Raw genomic sequence first — 20331 nt, 5'->3', positions numbered from 1 at the left:
GGCGCGGCTTATTCAACACAAGATGTTAAAAACAAACAAAAAAGGGCGAGTCAATCTCTCAGTCTAAATAATGACAGACGCACCGTGACCTTACAATTCGCTGCGCGCCTCTCGCCGGTTTTAACCGGAATAAATGGGCCGAACGCTCATGGGAAAGCACGGGCCGGCAGTATACTTGTTTAAGAGTGGAACCGATCGTCATAGCTCCAAGAAACAGTCTATCAATCCGCGCAGGGTAAACGTGTGTAACTGATTCAATTCCCCATAAAGCGTTCAGTTCAACTGCTGACCGCCTATAGAGTGTGGCACCGAGAAGCTGTCCATCGTAGTCCCTAAATGACCAAGGACTCGGCCACCGACCTCGGCATCAAAGCGCGGGTCTTGGTACGCGTCGCTGATGTTCACGGGAAGGCCGGTGGAAGCCACCAGCTCTGCGATGCTGTTGTTGATGAGCCAGTCCGAGTATGACGACTTCTCCATGCTGTCCTTAAAGCTAGAGAGGTAAATGCGAAGGAAAAAGAAAAAAAGAAAAAAACTTCTGTGACTGAGGATGGTGTGTTGGAGCGCTGAGGTTACGACTTACCTCCCCGTGCAGATGCCACCGGCAAAACATTTTTTTCCCACGGTCACAGCATTTTAAAGACAAGAGCAACATTTAATTTTCCTTTAAATAAGCACAGCTCACCCGGAAGCAACCGTAGACCCAACAAGCGCTTTAAAGGTGTCGCAGACATCCCATTCTCGCTATCTTGCCATCACTGTGCCTTGAGCCCTTGACATCGCTTACATGTGCTCAGGTGGAAAAGCGTCTTCAGTTAATTATAAAGCCAACCGCCCTGCACAGATGAAGTCCTCTCTAAAGCATACTTCATATTTCAGCACGTCGGGGGGAACCTGGAGTCGGTGCGTGTGAATCACAGCGCCGTCCCGGATTCCACGCCAACAAACATGCAGTGTGACCGACCCACCTGTATACTGTAAACGACTAGCGCACAGGGTTAAAGCGCTGCATTTAATGAGGCCGGTTCTTTAAACGGCACCGGGCGTCAGCTAACCTCTCCACGTACGGCGTCCTGTTCCCCGTAAGCGTATGACCGTGTTGTGCGGGTCTAACACTGATGTTTACTAAATTTTCTACGCTCGTGATTAACGACCGCTGTGCTCCCGGACTTAAGAAATAATGAAAAAGTAATTGTTTGCCATCCTTCTTCATCATCGCCCACGCCCTACACAGGGATGTTCACTTAGTTACATGCAGCGTTAAGTACCTTCAGTGTGATACCGTGCATTTCCTCCAGTCTAGTGCTGCAAAAATCATCCTGAAAAAGTGTAATATGCATAAAGGGTACCAAATATGACATGAAACATAATCTACAGAAAACTACTTGGATGCATTTTTATGTAATAACGGTTAATATAATACCGAGCAGGCCATCCGCAATAAAAGAATGTTGTTAACACTCATTTAAGAAGGTTTTAATACTTAAATTAATATTTCATAAAGCTCAGAAGAAAGGAATTTGCACATGAAGCACAAAATAATTTTTCCAGGCAAAAAAAATCTAGCAAACATTTTGCAACCGTTTGCTTCATAATAATGCATACATTCTATTATATTCGGAAGTAGATATTTAAATATTTAAATGTAAATGTTTGTGAATCAAATGTAGATAAAATCCAAAGTATGTTTAATAAACGTCTTAAAAATAATACGCATTTCATAAATTCCTTCATTAATACAGAGGTACCAGCGGCTTTGAAGAGATACCAATTTTAATACGGCCGTTTCCGAGCATCAAGCCAAAATTAATATAGATGATATGAAAAGTTTTCTTTGACTGTGAAACATTCTTCACATTCAGCTGTCACACACATTTGCCCGTGGTGTGTTTCCCACCACCCCAGACTGGAATAAAATAGAAAAAGCTTGAGTTTGCATAGCAAAGAGCGGGAGCAGCAGAGAGCATGCGTCTGATACGCAAAAAGCGGCCATCGTTTACACTGCATCTTTATTAAATAGCAGGATAAAATGGTGAAATAACTGTTTTTTGCTGCAATTGTCAGCACCAAACCATTCTCTACAATAACTACAGTATACAGTGTTTAAGCAGCTTCACTGGAGTGTACCTGGAAAATCACTGCACGAGTTTTCTCCCTTGGTTTTTTTGTTGTTTCATACAAAGCAAACGTTAATCATTTATTTATGAGCGTGGGAGAGCAACGTTAACGTTGCACGACAATAGCGACATTTTATGAAACAAGCCTCTGCTAACTCAAGTACCGCAGTCGCGAGTGGTGTCACCTGACATGCTGCTAATTGCGGAAATATTCTTTTCGGATGACTTTTTAATTGACCGTACGATTATCGCGGCACGCTTGAGTGCCGGCACCTGGTCGGGGACCGCATCGCGCCGCTGATCGTTTTTCATCCTTTAGCATCCCTCCGCACGGACACAGCCCCCCGCCACTGGGCTCGTGTTGTTGTTGTTGTTGTTTATTGTTCTTGTTTCACCCATCGCGAAGCCCCCTGGAGGGGAACGCTTTCCTCTTCGCCATTATTGCAACATGATGTATCTGTGCACATTTGCTTATCAAAGACTCCAAACACAATCAAACACTCCGTTCTTCCACTTTTGCTCCTCATCTCTCCCCGCACTTATTTCAGGCTTATTCTGTAGACGACGGGCCAGTCCCTCGTACGGAGCGCGTTACGCTACGACCGCACGGTGCCGAGCGAGGGACGAGCGATGCTCGACTCTCCGTCGGACAAGATCGCGGACGGAAGCGAGACCGTCTGGATCTACCCTTCGAGAGGGGTCACCTTCAGGCCTCCGCTGCCCTCACCTGCTCTCGGCGTCCGCGCTGCATTTTGGGGACAGCAGCTCGAAGGACTTGGTGAATTTCACCACCTGCAGTTAAAAAGAAACAAAGGCATTATCATGAAACATCTTTCCGCACGTTTGCCGTCCAGCTCCAATCTGCGAAGTTCAAAGGAGCAATTTTGCCGAAGCGTCTGTAAAAAACCAATTAAACTGAATTTATGTAATTATTTTAATTGCCATATAGATAATGGAATTCCCTTCCACGAGTGCCATGCTTAAGCATCATGTATTATTTCGTACTTGGACCCCCAGAGGTTTATTTAATTTTTTTCCCCATTTCCTTGGCCTGGGAGTTTTTTTGTTTTCCTTTCCTCGGTTGGCGAATGGCTTACTTCAGTCTAATTCAATAGCAACCAACTTTGTTCTTTTTTTCTTTGCCTTTTATCACTGTGCTAACTGTGCTGTGTCGCTCTACTGAATTGTTAGACGATTGTTAATTTCTGGCTGAATGTGATGGTTGCGACACTTTTTCATCCTAAACTGTCGTAAGCGCGGTTTTGGAACTGTTTGGATGTGTGCTGTGCCGAATGGCGGCGCAGGTCATCATTTCTACGTAGGTCGAGAGCCACGGGGAGGGGGCCGCACCGGAGACTCGATGTCCTCCAGCAGCTGCACGGAGCAGCGCTCGCACTTGAGCAGAGTCTGGGCGCGCTGCATGATCTTCCTTACGATCTTCTCCAGGTCCGTCTGCTCCTCAAACAGGTCGTTGACCACCTCAAGCAGGGCCTGCGCATCGCGGAGACAGATAGACGGCAGAGAAGCTACACGCGACGTCTGTCGCGCATCGCTTCTCGAAACAAAATGAATAAAGCCAGCTAATCTAACATCATTGCTGGATTATGGAATCGCATCTTTCTTTCTAGCTGTTATACTAAAGGTTCAAGTGCCATTAATTCATACGTGCATCTATTATTAGTAACCAATTGTCCAAGTCAGGACTGCGGCGTTTGGAGCTTATCCTGGAAGCACAGGGCACTCGGCATGGTACGCCTTGTACAGGATGCCAGTCCATCACAGGGTTCAGCTAAGATATACCAGGTAATTATTTGAAACGTAAAAATTTACAAAAATTGTCTTACTTGAGATTATAATGTCATTAACGGTTCCGGCGGGGCAGAGAAGGTCCGCTGGACATAAAAGCGGTCGGTAAACTCACGAATCCAACGTAAACGAAGCGGCAGCGTAGCGATCCCTACAGTAATATCTGCTCTGTGCGCAAGAGCACTGGACTCCCTCCCTGCAGATCAATGCAGGGGCATGCGAGATGCCGTGTAGACGCCTCCGGCATGATTTATGCCCTGGGCCCCCGTCGCCCACTCCTTGGCTTCCTCAACAGGGGTCCCCAGGAGAAGAAGCCCCTTTCCACCCCCCCACCCCCCCCCCCGCCGACCCCACTGCTGAGCCCGTGAGTGGGATGCCGGGGATCAATACTGATCCTTGGCGTCAGCCGTGGGCTGCCGGGAGGGACTGGGGGAAGGGGCACGGTGAGGAGCCCTTACTCTGCTCCGCTCGTACTCCTTCCTGGAGGCAGCAAAGAGCTGGGCGTTGGAGATGGCGATTCCACAGAATGGGAGGTACATCTGCAGCACCTGTAGTGGGGAGGGAGAAGGAGCAGGGATTACAAATGATGAACTGTGTCTCCTAACCCCTCAGTTCAGTGTCCAGAAGAACAGATTTTAGAGTCGCGAACATCTGTACCTAAACCACAGCTTGGCGGTACAAGGTCAGAGGGAGACAACGGAGCGGTCGGGAGACGCAGAGTAGCAAAGGTGACACGAAGACGGAGGCAGAGCTCTCCGAGAAGACAACGAAAGGGACGCCCAAGGAGCACTTCGGTTCCCAAGCGGACAACCCGCACATCTAAACCCATTAAAAAAACCACCGGCGGTAAAAATCTGTTACGGTACCCTATTAAAGTAACGCTTTATTCCCCGTTCAACCTACTACTTCTCATGCTTATATGATGCAGTGATGTGGGCATTCAGCAGGACGTGCCTTCAAACAACAGAGCTATAAGACTGGGGCATTCGCGGCGGAGTAACGGGGCTCTGCGGAAATCCATCCTGACCCCACGATGGCCTCGACTCTAGTTATGGTCTCAACACACATTTACGAGCTCAGTTCGAGATGTACAGATGCTCCGCGTATTGCCCCACACACACACACACACACACTGAAGCCGCTTGTCCCCAGCAGGGTTGCGGCAAACCAGAGCCTACAGGGTGCAGGGCTGGAGGGGGAGAAGACATACCCAGGTTGGGACGCCAGTCCATCACGAGGCACCCCAAGCGGGACTTGAACCCCAAACCCACCAGAGAGCAAGACCCGGTCCAACCCGCTGCACCACTGTGCCTCCCACTAGAAAACACACTGGATCGTATTATATGCCGGTCAAGAACTTGCATGGTAATGTCGTACCCCTGGTGACTGTAGTTAGAATACTGTTCATCACTGTGCTATGCAGATGGATTGTGTCTGTTTTGCTTCGTGAGGAAGAGACGGCATACGGGCAATATAGGAAAGCTCTCCACGGCACGGGGACAGGCACTTAGATCTCCTGCGTGAGGGTTCTCCTGTCGGACAGCCACCGCAGCGAAACGCATCTCTTTGTCCTCCAGTTGGTTACTGGAGCGAGAAGTTGCTGAAGCACACGGTGGGACAACTACAGAGGGGTGCGCGGTTGTCCGGAACCTATGCAGGAAGTACGGGTCGTGAGGCGGGGTGCACCCTGGAAGGGATGCCAGTCTGTCGCGCGCACCGATTCATTCACTAATGCACGCACTGAGGGCAGTTTAGAGTCAGCAAAGTACCTGAAGCACATGTGGGAGGAAACCAGAGCACCTGGAGGAAACCCCTCAGAGAATGAGCCTACTTTGAAGCCCGCAGCCCAGGAGCTGTAACACAGCACCACCCACTTACAATATCTGACTTGAGTAAATATCAGGCTGTATAAATGGTTATCCTTGGTGTGCCTGTCACAAAACTAGGACAAAGAACTGAGTTTAGGAAAAAAAAAAATGTTTCACATTGATAATTTCCATCCTTCTAATGTCCTTCTGCAGGACGATGGGCACCCTGCCTTTCTGTCTTACCCAAAACTCTCTGGAATCATTGTTTTCACCATGATTAATGGCCAGATTTATCAAGCTCTTGCACCTGTTTTTCTCTGGAAGGAATAAACCTTGCGAACAGAGCCATAATTTCAAAGAAATGGTAAAACAGGAAGTTTATGCTTTTATTTCAGATTTTTTTTTTTGCCTTTCACTCCTTTGAAAAACAAGGGCACCGGCCTGATGTATCTGTCCTTAAATGCGATTTGTGATAAAACGTATCATTCTTTACCTAACGGGTAGGGGAGCATGTCACGGCCATGGATGACGGCTCAACCTACGTGTCCCGATTTTGCCCGCGATGCGCTTAGCCCACCTTTTCACCTTTTCGACACCATTAACGTTGCGCCTTCTGCTCGGGACCACAGTCTATTTATCTGGCCCCGTGTTGGGCCACGGCTGGGCTCCAGCGAACGGGTCTACCGAGCCTCCAGCTCCCACGCGGTCCTCCATCACGGCGACGGGACTCGGCCAGGTGGTTAACAGCAACACCTGTCAGACGAAGGCAAACACAGCTCCGCCGCTCGCCGCCACCCCCCCTCCCCCCGGTCGCGTTAGCGCGCCCCAAATGGGAAAGCGCAGACGGACGGGCCGAGGTCAGGGGCGGCGCGGCTCAACGCAGCGATGACGGGCACGCGAGAGCAACCGGAGCAGGTGAATCAGCCAGTGCCGGGAGGGGTACGAGTGACGCCGCAGCGGCCCCTCTCTCGCCGGTTCTCCACGGCCCTGACCGCCGTTCGTGAGATGCAGAGAGAACGGCGCACGCCGATAAGGACCCGATGTCCTGTCCGCCTCCAGCAAAAGGTCTCGCGCGCGCAGGCTCCGAGGGCTCTGCTTCAGGCTTATTTGTGCGCCGCGCGTCTCGTCCTCGAGTCACAGCGAAAGATGTCGGTCCGCCCCACTGGAAGAGACGGAAACGTGACGGGTGGAAGCGAAAGACAGAGCAGACTAGAAACGCACACAAGCGCGCTCGCGGCGAGCCGCGCTATTCGCCGTGTTTGGTTAGGCCTCCGCAGCGATGCGCGAACAGAATGCGAGCGATGGGTTCGGCGTGCGACATGATGGTGAGTAACGGCTTCGGGAGATGCTTCCGGAAGGGACACGGGTCCATCCGACTGCGGTCCTGCACACGGAGTCCTTCTCGCCTGAGTCCGACTGTTTCGTTCAATAAAGGCTTATAACGAAGTTAACCTCATCTAGGACCTATAGGTACAAGGGGGAGGGGTTTTTGTTTGCAGCCACTATTATTATTTAGCTGATGCCTTTGTGCAAGGCAATTGCACAATGTCATGTTATACCAACTTCTCCGTTTAAATCCTTCGTTCACCAGACAGCAGGGAAATACACTTTAGTGCTGTTCTGAATTACACACACGCACTTTCTGAACTGCTTGTCCCGTACGGGGTCGCAGGGAACCGGAGCCTAACCCGGCAACACAGGGCGTAAGGCCGGAGGGGGAGGGGACACACCCAGGACGGGACGCCAGTCTGTCGCAAGGCACCCCAAGCGGGACTCGAACCCCAGACCCACCGGAGAGGAGGACCCGGTCCAACCCACTGCGCCACCGCGCCACCGCGCCCCCCTTGTTCTGAATTAATTACTGAAAAAAATACAAAATTCATACACACGGGCAAAAGCACAAAGGCGAATGAACGATAGAGACGTCTTCGTTCTCTGTTTAAAGTGCATTCACGGTGTATTTATATCTCCAATATCCGCGACTGACCCCCGTCCTCCCCAGAGGGTTACAGGTCAGCGAACCAGCTCATCTGAGGGCACTCCACGTTGAGAGGCATCCTCGTGTAATTTTAATTTTAATTTTAACGCGTACAGCTCTGACTGCCGAGAGGCAATAATCCTTCTTATTTACCCACAAGCCGAAAATAAGAGCCTTCTAAATGATGTCAATTCTTCAACCTTGCCCTTGACCACCACGCCATCGTGAACCGTGCCATGGGAAACAAAGAGGCGTTTCAGCCCACGGTTACGCGGTGGTAGAATAGCAGAAATGTGCATCTTCACAAGGGCTCGGGGGGGCGTCCCTCGCTTCCGAAAAGCCGCTGCAAGATACTGCTGAGCGCGATGATAAAGACCGAGATTGAATCCGCGGCCTCCGTTTCCACTTGACATCACCAGGCCCGTCCTCACTTGCGTCAGCACAGCACGCCGCTCCATTCAGCATCGCCCGCCGCTGATTGTTCATTATAGATGCCGCATCAAATATTTATACCGGAGGAATGCACAATGTGGAATTTCTCAAAGCTGCTCGCGAATTCCTATTCAATTCTTTCAGCTTCGCACATTGAATGGAAACGAACGGCGCCGCTTCCGCCGCGCTTTCCGTTTTCCCTGCTGTCGGGGACTTTCGCGCAGGCTTCCGACAACGTCACGGGTTCGATGGGGTGGGTGGGAGACCGCTCCTGTTTCCTCTATGGACTGGAGGCAGGCCACCCAGCAGGGTCCAGTGACTGGAAATGGGAGAAGGGGGACCGGCGAGCCCGGCGGAGCGACGAGGCGGGGAACGCGTACGGAGACAGACGCGACGCCCGCTATCGACGTGCCGGCTCAGGGCTGCGCGTGGGAGAGCGCCAGACTTCAGAAGCTCAGCTCACCGTGAACAAATAAAGGACGGGCTCCTATCTCATCCCGCAGCATCGCCTGCCGGGTTGCGTAACGAACGTGCATCCAGCGGGACGTTAATGAGAAAACGCAAGGCTCTCGCCACGGCATTTTTATTTCCGCGATAAAGGTCTCGGATCGCTCGAAGACGCGAGGCGAGGACCCCGGAGCGGCACCTCGGAGCCAGCCCATTACCGCGGATGCAAGTTGCGATACATATTACACAACAGGGCAAATTACTAACCAGAGTCCTCCTTCAATGAGCATATGCTACTGGAAGCATCTCAATAAGCGAGGTGCGCGGGCGGAGTGATAAAACATCCTCAGCAGGAGTAATAATGCACTCCTCATGCCAGGAGCCGCTCATTAATAGCTGTACACCTGCTCTCAGCCCGCAGAAAGAAAGGCACTTACCTAACTGTCACACGTCTAAATGCAGCGAGGAAGTGGTTAGGAGGTGCTCTGGGTGCCGCCGGCGCTCGCGGTCCACTTGCTGCTCTCGCCGTGAGCGCGGAGGAGCCCTTTGGCGCCAAGTCGCTGCCTCGTGCAACAAAAGCTGCCGTCATTCACCGATTTTACCGGGCACACAAAGTCAGGAGACCGTTAATCCGGGCGAACGTGCAAAAGAAATTATCGTGCCTCGGCGTCTCTCAGCAACAGAAGAACAGCTGAGAGAACCGGGAGAGCATTTCAAACGTGCGGCCCACAAGGGGGCACGGTGGTTGGAGGTGCCGCCTTGCACTCACAGGGCCCAGGTTCGAATCGCACCTTCTACTTGTAGCACCCAGGAGCAAGGTACTTAGGCAGAATTGCTCCGGTAAAAATTAGCCCGCTGCATAAAAGAGTAAATCATTTTAAGGTGCCTGGAGAAATGTGTCAGCTGGATAAATCCATCCATCCATCCATCCATCCATCCATCCATCCTCTGTCCCGCTTGTCCTAAAAGGGTCGCGGTAGCAGCAGGGAGAGCAGAGAGGCCCAGCCGCCCCTGTCCCCTGCAACTTCCTCCAGCTCAACCTGGGGGATCCCCAGCCGTTCCCAGGCCAACTGTGAGATATAATCCCTCCAGCGGGTCCTGGGCCGACCTCGGGGCTTCGTCCCAGTTGGCGATGCCTGGTATACCTCCAAAGGGAGGCGCCCAGGGGGCATCCTTATCAGATGCCCAAACCACCTCAACTGCTTCCTCTCAATGTGGAGGAGTAGCGGCTCTACTCTGAGTTCTTCCCCGATGTCCAAACTCCTCACCCTGTCACGGAGAATGAGCCCCAACACCCTGCGGAGAAAACTCGTTTCGGCCGCTTGTATCCGCGATCTTATTCTTTCGGTCATTATCCAGAGTTAATGACCATAGGTGAGGATAGAGATGTAGACCAACCGGTAAATGGAGAGCTTTGCCTTATGGCTCAGCTCCCCGTTCACCACTACAGTCCGGTACAGCGACCGCATTACTGCTGCCGCTGCTCCCGGTCTGCGGCCGATCTCACGCTCCCTTCTCCCCTCGCTCGTGAACAAGACCCCAAGATACTTGAACTCCTCCACCTGGGGCAAATTCTCTCCCCTTACCTGGATAAACGTGTCCGGAATGACGGTACAGAACGTTGAGTGACGAAACCGTCCCGCGATGCCCGCGTGTGGCGGCTCACAGTACAACCCTTAAGATCTGTGACCACAACAAACAAGACCAGATGGCGGGAGTGAGAAAGGGCGGGTTAAGCGCCCCCGATTTCCTACTTCTTTTTTATTACGCACACAAACAAGTTGAATCAGGGGACTAGTTTCCACACGAGTGTCTAAAATGAGCTCAGATGACAGCGCTCCTAACAAAACGCTGCTTCGGGGCCTTCGGCGATCCTTCCAACTCCGCACCTAACTGCCGCAACACTCTACGGAGCTCCGCCTCCTGGGCATCATTTGTAACCACGGGGTGTTACTGCGGCACCGCTGCCACGTCGTTAGATGAGCAGAGGGCCCGTCCACCCGATCGCTGACGAGCGGTCATTCCACGGGCCGGGTCCCACCGCCGAGCTCGGCCGTCACGCGCGGGGCACGAAGGCGCGCGAGCGCCGGTAACGTCCCGGCGCTCTCCGCGCGCGTTCGTGCCGGTCGAGGACGCGGACCTGTCGGGACCCCGGACGGCTCCCGGAACGATATCGCAGCGCACGGACGGGCCGTAGGGCACCGAGCGCTGAACGGTACTGCGGAGAAGCACATCCCGCTCTCCGGAACATGTGCCTAATGAGGCTGTTTGGGTGCCCAACTCGCAGGCGATGAAAACGTCTGACGGCCCTTTCATCCCCGATTGGCCCCAGTCGACTGACTGGGGAGCAAACAAAGCGGCGCACAAAGGTACTTCTCTGAGTTCGGCTCGGAACCCATCTCCCCCCCCCCCGACCTGCCGCGCTCCCAAACGGCAATTCGCAGCCTTTTGTCCCCCACAAAATCTGCTCGTCCAAATAAAATGTTAAAGCACGCTGCGAAATGGGTGAGTCATACAGAAATATCATTTTGTTCCCTCAACTGATCACAAACACGGGGAGCAATTCCATGCCCAGGTGACATTTCATTACGGGGGTAGTAACGTATCCCGGCTTTAAACAGTATTTTTATTTTTATTTCTGACGCCCGGAACCGAAATAAAATTAAGTTAATGTCTGAGGTTTGTTTTTTTTTTTTAAGTTCACCGAGGAGCTTCTTCCTTTAAACTCCCTCTTAATTTGTCACACAGCCTTTATGGGGATGTCAAAATTCTGCCTTAACGATCCTGTGTGCGAGGCGACAATACTGTGCTCCCACCGCACCGCGCAGCACAACTGCGGTCCTGCCCTTGCGGCGGTCGGCGCCCTCCGCGCTTCACTCCTCCAGCGGTTGACAGCCCCGCCCCCCCCGTCACGCCGCACACGTGGCCTCACGCAGGAAAGTCAGCGCCTGCTACACAAGCACACTGTATGTGTCAACGGCCAAAAAGAGCTGCTGATGCAGAAGTCCAGTGACAGTCCATCTAGCCAACATTACCCTGCAGGTTCGAGTCCCCTCTCTGTTGCTAAGAGGTTACTAATGACCCCCATCTGGCCATATCGATATGGGCCACAGCACTCGAGTTGTGCTCTTGATTGTAACTGAGCTGCTTTGAAACCTCCTCTTTTCTTTATTTGACCTGATTCTGCTATTATTTTACTCCATTTATAATAATAAAAAAATATCTCTGGGGGCAGGGAGCACGGTGGTGCAGCGGGTTTGGCCAAGTCCTGCTCTGGGGTGGGTATGGGGTTTGAGTCCTGCTTGGGTTGCCCTACAGCAGGCTGGCGTCCCGTCCTGGGTGCGCCCCCCCCCCAGCCCTGTGCCCTGTGCCCTGTGCCCTGTGCCCTGTGCCCTGTGCAGCCGGGCTACGCTCCGGTTCACCACGAGCCAACTCAGAATGAGCGGTTTCTGACCCTGTGTGTCTCTGGAGGACAATTAAAACTTCAAACCATCTATGGGTCCTAGGATTTAGACCAAACTGGAACACACACATTTTCAGAACCACTTGTCCCGTGGAGGTCATGGGGAGCCTAACCCGGCAACACAGGGCATAAGGCCGGAGGGGGAGGGGACACACCCAGGACAGGACGCCAGTCCATCGCAAGGCACCCCAAGCGGGACTCGAACCCCAGACCCACCGGAGAGCAGGACCCAGTCCAACCCACTGCACCACCACACCCCCTCCAAACTGGAACACACACACACACACACACACACACACACACACACACACACACACACACACACACACACACACATTTTCAGAACCGCTCATCCCATACAGGGTCACGGGGAACCGGAGCCTACCCGGCAACACAGGGCGGAAGGCCGGAGGGGGAGGGGACACACCCAGGACGGGACGCCAGTCCGTCGCAAGGCACCCCAAGGGGGACTCGAACCCCAGACCCACCGGAGAGAAGGACTGTGGTCCAACCCACTGCGCCACCGCACCCGCACTCAAACTGGAACATCAAATTTGAAAATTGTGTGGATCTCATACCGCTACCTCGTAATTCCACAAGCATCTGTCACTGGGATCTGCTCAAAAGATGCCTAAAACCCATAATTTGACAGCTTGCATTGTATTCGCATTAATACACCGTATTATTCTTCAGAAATGATAGTAAAAGGTACAAAGTGCTGGTAATTAGCAGTATATTTACGCGTGTTCGCGTCATGATGTTCTATTCTGGTCGGCCAAAAGCCTTCCTGGTTTTTTTGAATGAAGAAACAGGCAGCTGTCTAAATGATTAAAAAGCAGCAACGGGTTCGGTCGTTTTATAGCACGTTCCATTATTAATTCAGCGGCAGCCACCTCCGGCGTTAACACAATTGTACCGCAGCTGGAGCTGGAAGCACGAGGTGCCGGTGCGTCCTTCTCGCGTCGTTCTCCTCCGGCTTCGTCGCGCGAGGATCCAAAGCGCGTGCGCCGCCCCGGACGAGAGGTTCCCGGGGACGACGCCGAAAGGCCTCGGCGTCGACGGTGCCGACGTGCGGCTCACGACGCATCACCGGACCCGTCGGGCCGATCGGCGGAAGGCAACGACCGGGAGCTCGTCCTCAAGCGGCCGCCTTCCCATTTCCATTCGCTTGCGACCGCGCTCTCCGAAACGTTTCATCCTCCGGCACAGCACCCGGTGTGACCGCCTCCCCTCAGGCTCGCAGGACCATAGATCCTGAAAAGCTTTCAAACACAGCCAACTGCAGCCCTCCGGTCCATTGGCTGTTTTCTGTTTATTTACAAGCGCTTCCGTTCTGAGCTGCCGCTCATCTGGATAATAAACCTGCGGCGCCTGTTTATTTAACACGTTTGCGAAGAATCCCAAACTTGGAATGGTTTCCGTACGCTCAGCTCTACTACAGACACTTAGCTGAAAAGGTGCAGGGAGGCAACGCAACATGATACAAAAACTGCCCGCAGGGCTCTCTGAAGGGGACCCTAACCGGGCACCAGGTGGCGCAGCGGTTAGAAACACCGCTCTGCAGTCGAACGACGCAGATTTCGATCCCCGCCCCTGCTGTAGTACCCTGGATCAAGGTACGTATGCTGAACTGCTCCAGTAAAAATTGTCCAGCTCTATAAATGGGTAAATGATGAAATAAGAGCACCATCTCAGAGCCTGTTGACAGCGCACAGAGGCCGCCTTCGAAGGGGTGGCACTGGCACCGCGCTATGCTGGCTACGGGGAGAGCCGTTCTAAACCCTTAGGACCAACGTGTCCAACCCAGAGTCTCCCTAACATCTCAGAGCCTGAGCACCCGCATCTCAGTTCATTCATTATCGTTCAGAACTGACACTGTTCGAGGGGAACTTTAACTGTAATATATCTGTCTATTCCAAGGGTTTCGGTCATATGTTCTCTTTCTTTCTGTTACATTTTATGCCTGAAACTGACCCGGTGTCGCACGTGACAGCGGAACATTACTTAAGTTCGCATATCCATCAATAACAGCTTGCGCGGAGGTCCTGAGGCTATCCTGAAAGCGCAGGGTGCGAGGCAGGGTGGAGTCTGGGCGGGACACCGGTCCATTTCAGGACAAACGCAGACACTGACTCTCGATCACGCAATATTAGCATCGCAAGTTCGCCGAAAAACGCGTGCCTCGGAACTGTAGGAGGGAAAATTTTTAGTTTTTCTTTAGAACGGGCCAGCTGGCACCATAGTGGTTAGAGTCACTGCTTACGGATCCAAAGGTTGCAGGTTCAAGTGCCACCTACCGCTGTAGTGCTCCTGAGCAAGGTACCTACCCTGAAATGCTCTGGTAGATGTTACTATGATGCATGAATGGGTAAATCAGTGTATCCTGCTTTCAATAAACAGGTGCTTAAAGGTAATGCGCAATGTGATAGCATATCATCATTTCTGAGCCAGCATCAGCAGTTTCACTTGCAATGGTATAAAGCATCCATTTACCAAGGTTTCCAGGTATTAGTACTCCAACTGCCTAAAACTGTTATTTGTAACACCACATAATACACACAAGTTTAAGACAACGAAACAAGCTCATGCAAACTGCAGTGGAGCAGAATAGAAGAGAAAGACTTATCACAGCGAGGATTCATTATCAGCACGGAGGGAAAAATCAAAGTTTTCCACACAGACACCAATCTTCATGTGACTGTAAAACTTACGACGAGCAAAACTGAAATTATAGTAACGGCCATATGCACATTATCCGTCCCGTCAAACACTCTCCGGAAATAAAAATACAACCACAGAGATTTTGTTCGTAATAAAATTAAAGATAATAATGTTCATTTGGAATATGAGGCCGTTACAGAATTTAATTTTTGTTCAAAAATTTGTTTCATTAAATTTGTTTAATTGACAAAAGAAACACTCAAATAGATGTGCTTTTATGCACAGACCATTTAAACCTCCCTATCGCCTAACTGATCGCCGCATTGTTTCCTTGAGCAGATTCCCCAGCTGAACTGCTTCCCTGTCCACAATTAGCTGCGCAACATACACTCCTCCGCTACGCTCCCTTCTCGTCTGGCTGCAAGCGTGAAGAGCGGCGCTATTTGAAAGAACACAAACATCCTCCCCGTGTTGCCGTGGGTTTCTTCTGGGTGCTCTGGTTTCCCCCCACACTCCAAAAACACGTGTTTCAGGTGAACCGGTGAATGACCCATATGAGTATGAGTGAGTGAATGAGTGTGTGGTTGCCCTGCAAAGGGCTGGAATCCCATCCAGGGTGTATCCCTGCCTCATGCTTCCGGGACAGGCTCCGGACCACCGTGGCCCTGCAGCGGACAAGCAGTTATCGATCATGGGAGGACGTGTAAAGGTAAACTGTGAGAAAAGTGACTGGGCTGGAAGAAGAAATACGGTGAACCCTGGGGTTCACTCCCAAACCGCTCCGCTAGCGGAAGTGGTAAAGTCTGTATGAACTCGAAAAGACTGTTCCCTCTGGCTTTTTGGTCTCAATATCTCTTCTCTCGCTGTCATTAAATGCTTCTGTGTACTATCGCATCGTAAATGACGCTCTGTGTTTGTTTCCCCAAACACAGCATGCGTTAAGGGGACAGAGGGACAGCGGAGAACTGAAGACAAAAGCCCAGCTCAGCACGCACCTCGCAGCTGTCGGTGTCATGACATCTTTTGGGTGGGTCCAAAGGGGGCTGCTGACTGACATCACGGGCGGCATTGTTCGCTCCCCGCCAAGTTCACGTCGGTTACCGAAAGCCCATGAATATCACATGAACCGTACCTTCTCGTCATCGTCGGTGAACAGGGCGCCGCCCGGGTTTTTGTTGATGGCCTGAGCGACGCCTATGATCTCGCCGTCGCTGTTGCGGATGGGCATGCACAGCAGCGACTTGGTCTTGTACCCGGTCAGCTTGTCGATTTCATCGCTGAAGCGACGGTCCTGCAACAGAGAGGAAAGCGACACGGTCCAGCAGGTGCCTTCGTGAGCCCCGATGTCAGCTCCCCCTCACTAAAGTCGCTGCCTCGATCGATACAAACTCTTTTATATTAAAAAACGAACCGCATTTCCGTAGCAGTTATGCTTCCCACGATACCGTCCGCTCTCCGCAAGCGCCGAAATTTGTCCGTTACGTAACGTTCCCCAGGCTGCCTCCTCTTGTCAAGATCAGGAGGGCTGGGATTAGCTTATTATTCGGGTTTTCCTTCTGCGGGAGAAATCCTAAGAAAGCGTTGCTGCCTTTCCAGCTCTCTCATAACATCTTATGAAAATGGGAATGGCTTTTCCAGCTGAACCACCGCAGAAATGTGGGAGGAGGGTGGGGGCCTCGCAGTTTCATACCTTCGTACCACTTATTTGTCTAATTAAACTATTTTTCCCTATTAAACTAGGCTTTTTTTTACAAGTATTCATTACACTTACCCATTTAGCTGACACTTTCCTCCAAAGCAACTTAGAACTATTTACTCATTTACACAGCTAGGTAATGTTGCTGGAGCAATTTAGGGTAAGTACTCTGCTCAACAGTACAACAGCTGGACATGAGATTCAAACCTGTGGGTCCAAAGGGAACAGCCCTAACCACTACACTGCCAGCTGCTGCTATTGTTTGCTGGGGTGAATGGATGCTCTGCCTCTCTCCTTTGCCACAAGACTTACTGCAGTAGACTACCATGTAAAACACACACCCACACACCAAAACCCCTCGTCCCAAGCAGGGTGGCGGCAAACCGGAGCCTAACCCGGCAATACAGGGCGCGGGGCTGGGGGACACTTGCCCTGGACAGGACGCCAGTCCGCCGCAAGGCACCCCCAGTGGGACTCAAACCCCAGACCCGCCAGAGCAGGACTCGGCCAAACCTGCCGCACCACCGCACCCTCCCTTCTCCATGTAAAACGGCACTCGGATACTCTCCACATTCTTTATTTTGAAAAATATTTCCCATAACATCAGAGTGAAAAGTCAGACAGGTTTCTCCACCAGAGCACAATAATGTTTGTCAGATTTTAGTGATCGTAAATTGTAGGCAACTTTAATTCTAGAAATCTCTACAACGGTGTGCAAACAAACACATGAATAGAAGTGGAGGAGAGTCGGTCCCTCGTGCTGGACTCCCAACGGAATCCTTTCATTTCCGACGCCCCGGACTCAGCACAAATTACGCCGTACCTTAATTAGTGACAAAATCAAGGCCTTGCGCACTATTCATTTTTTTGTGATGGATGACTGAAAAAAGGTGAAGTTTGAAAAGCACATCTTTTTCATTCTTTTTTTCAGAATGCTGTTTACTATGGGATGGACTTGGAGCTCACTAAAAAAATGTGTTATGAAAAATATTTAACACAAGTTATAAAATACCCATGCAGCGAGGGTACGCGGAGAAGAAATCTACAGACGCACGCAAAATAGAAGAACACAATAACACTGTGCCACTTCCTTAAGGATTAATAAAGTTTTTAAATCCATCTCCAATCTGCAGTATTTAAATGAGGCTAGAAGTATGATTTATAGTTATAATCCTGAATTCCACTCATAAAAAGTGAAACCAGATACGAAACAGCAACGGTCTGCAAGGTTATTTTTTTTTTCTCTTGCATTAATTTCTTTCACGAGAAACAGAATGGGTGAGAAGAACATTTTTACACCCATCTTTTCTCACTTGTAGCGGAGAGCAGGCTCTGTCCTGTCTAGAGCTGTTGTCCTCTAACCGGATGGTTGTTGGTTCGGATCCCACTCCTGCTGTAGCACCCTTGAATAATTGGCTTGATCCCGAGAAAGTACAGTAGGAAGACCCTGCTGTGCAAAAGTGTGAAATCAGGGTGAGGCTGATTGTGTAATAATATTAGCAGGTGAGATGCTATAATAATAATAATAATAATAAAATAATAAAGGGTCGAATATCGCTATGTCCCCCTGGAGGACCCCGCACTACGACCGCGATGTGTCTGCCGCGCGCTTTATGTCAAACCCCCTCCCAGCCCCCCCAGCCCCCCCAGCCCACGCCGCCGGACTAGAATGCGCGCGCACGCGGGTCGGACGCGGCGCACGCACCTGGTACGCGTCGGGGATGTTAACGGTCTCGCCGTGCTCGGCCACGTATCCGATGATGCCCTTCCCCCAGGGCACCTGCACCTCGTCCGAGTTGCTGAGGGAGGGCAGCACGGCCGTGCCCGCGTGTACGTCGAAGAACTTGGACACGAGGGTCTTCTTGTTGGCCGTGCCCTCCACGAGGAACAGGGAGCACCTGTCCGCGTCCACCATGATGCACACGAACACCAGGATCTTGTAGCTGAGGCTCGTGAGGTCCAGGTCGTTGGAGATGTCCTTCACGAGCTCCAGGAAGAACTCGCGCTCGTTGTGCTCCTTCAGGTAATACTTGTAGTCCACGGCCGTGGAGGGGTACTGCGGGATGTTCACGCGCGACTCGAGCAGCGCGCTCAGGATGTGGGCCGTGGTGGGGGGCAGCGAGCTGGCCTTCCTCAGCAGCGCTCTCCTGCGCATGCTGCTCAGCGGCTCCTGCGCGCGCGAGTTCACCTGCTCGTCGTACGTGCGGTTCGCGTGCACGGCCTTGGAGCGCGCGAACGTCTTGCGCAGCTCCTTCTGGGAGGCGCGTCTGCGCAGCCCGTCGCTGCGGCTCGCCCAGCTGTCCCTGGGCGCGCTCCTGTCCTGGGCGTCCCCGGGGCAGCCGGGACTCGGGCTCGCAGGGCTCGCCGGGCTCGGGTTCGGGTTCGAGCCGCCGGTGCTCCTGGGCGCCTGGTGGGTGCGCAGCCAGCGCTCCACCATGCTGTACTTGCCCTTCCTGTTGAGGTAGTCCTCCAGGAGCTCGGGGTGCTTGTCCAGGAAACTTTCCACGTCGGAGAAGTCCAAACTTCGCGCGGCCATGTCTCTGGCGGCGGACGCCGGACACCCGCGAGAAGCGCGCGCGCACACAGCTACTGAGACGCCGGGCGGTGATGTTCACGCGGAGCGCGCGGCAGACGCACGGGGCACTTCGTGGCGCTGTAAACAGAGCGCTCGCCGCGCGCCTCCATCCCCTCGGACCGCGAGCGCTGTGATCCGCGCGCCGCGATGCTGCCGCTCCTGTCCTGACAGCTCTGTGAGGCGCCGCGCGCCGCCGCTGCTCTGGACCAGTGATGAGAGCGAGCGGAGCGGATCCTCCCCGGGGTCCGAGTGACGTCAGTAGAACGGGATCGTGTCTCGCGCGCTACCCCCCCTCCCCCTCCCCCTCCCCCCACTCCCCTCGCACCTTGGAGAGCGCGTGGCTCTGCGGGGGAACGCGCACCCTGTGCGTTTTACACATATTATCCGAATATCACTATCACACTGGGTGTACAGCGCGTGTTGCTGTAGCAGCGGTACCGCGGAATTTACACTTTTATTATTGTCATTATCGTTTACATACTTTATATTCATTTTGCTTACACAAAGGACTCATTGTGTGAGACAATCAGCTTTATTACAATAATTTACCGATATCCAGCAGGCTATTCTTACTGTACCAATTCTAGGTAAGTACCTCGGTCAAGGGTATCGCAGCATGGGGGGGGGGGATTCGAAGCAGCAACTTTCAGATGCGAAGAGACAGCCATCCAAACCAAGACACCGCCTGCTGTCCCCATATCATATGTTATGAACAACGAAGTCGCTCGGTTATGTTATTATAATAATGAGCTTCATTGCGCGCTGTTGAATTTGGTTCCGTCCTTATCGGCTGATTCGTGACCACGGTGACAGTTTGAACGCGCGGTGGTGCAGGCGCGCGCGCGCGCGCGCGTGTGTGTGTCCCTGCCCGCACTGACACGGAGAAGCGCTTGGTGCCCGGACGGACTCAGTGCTGCCTTCTGCGTTCGCATCCCAGCCCGGAGTCGCCTTACAGAAGCTTCCGACCCGCTACTAGTGGTGCTGCTGCTGGTCCTTCGCTGGATCGGCTGCTCTGCGGAGTTTGGGAACCACGGTGGGGGGAAGCGCTGTTGAGACGGGCGTGGAAGTGGAATTTCTCGGTCGTTCTGACTCGGGTTCCCGCTCCGGAGGCTGAAGCAGCCGCTCGAACGCGCTGCGCGACCGCGGCACCCCGGAGTGGAAAAGCGCACTTCTCGGTACTAAGTGAACCCCCTTCACGCGCCACCAGAGGGCGCTGTACGCGGCACCGTTCATTCGTGCGCCTAATTGAACTCTTCAAAATTACGGCTCCCCGTGATCACACGGTTCAGTACGTTCACTGTTAACGCCTGTCTTCTGAAACAAGAGCCGTGCTGCTGTCCCACTACTA

At 52.5% G+C, this 20331-nt stretch overlaps 1 protein-coding gene across 2 annotated transcripts in view; it reads right to left on the bottom strand.

Annotated features, from left to right (window-relative positions):
- pde11a (phosphodiesterase 11a) overlaps window positions 1-19204 on the bottom strand; it is a 41083-nt gene extending 21879 nt beyond the window's left edge. For both annotated transcript variants that reach the window (XM_029247152.1, XM_029247153.1), the window contains exons 1-6: window positions 18114-19204; window positions 15845-16003; window positions 4382-4471; window positions 3468-3608; window positions 2845-2909; window positions 361-493 (exon numbers count right to left, since the gene is read on the bottom strand). In XM_029247152.1, coding sequence (XP_029102985.1) covers window positions 361-493; window positions 2845-2909; window positions 3468-3608; window positions 4382-4471; window positions 15845-16003; window positions 18114-18944 — 1419 coding nt within the window. In that variant the 5' untranslated portion in view covers window positions 18945-19204. The remainder of the gene's footprint in view (window positions 1-360; window positions 494-2844; window positions 2910-3467; window positions 3609-4381; window positions 4472-15844; window positions 16004-18113) is intronic.
- Window positions 19205-20331: the final 1127 nt, after the last annotated feature.

Source organism: Scleropages formosus, chromosome 21 (genome assembly GCF_900964775.1).
Source record: "Scleropages formosus chromosome 21, fSclFor1.1, whole genome shotgun sequence".
Taxonomy (NCBI): Eukaryota; Metazoa; Chordata; class Actinopteri; order Osteoglossiformes; family Osteoglossidae; genus Scleropages; species Scleropages formosus.
Note: the sequence above shows the minus strand (reverse complement) of the source record. Positions and strands in the feature narration are given on the sequence as shown.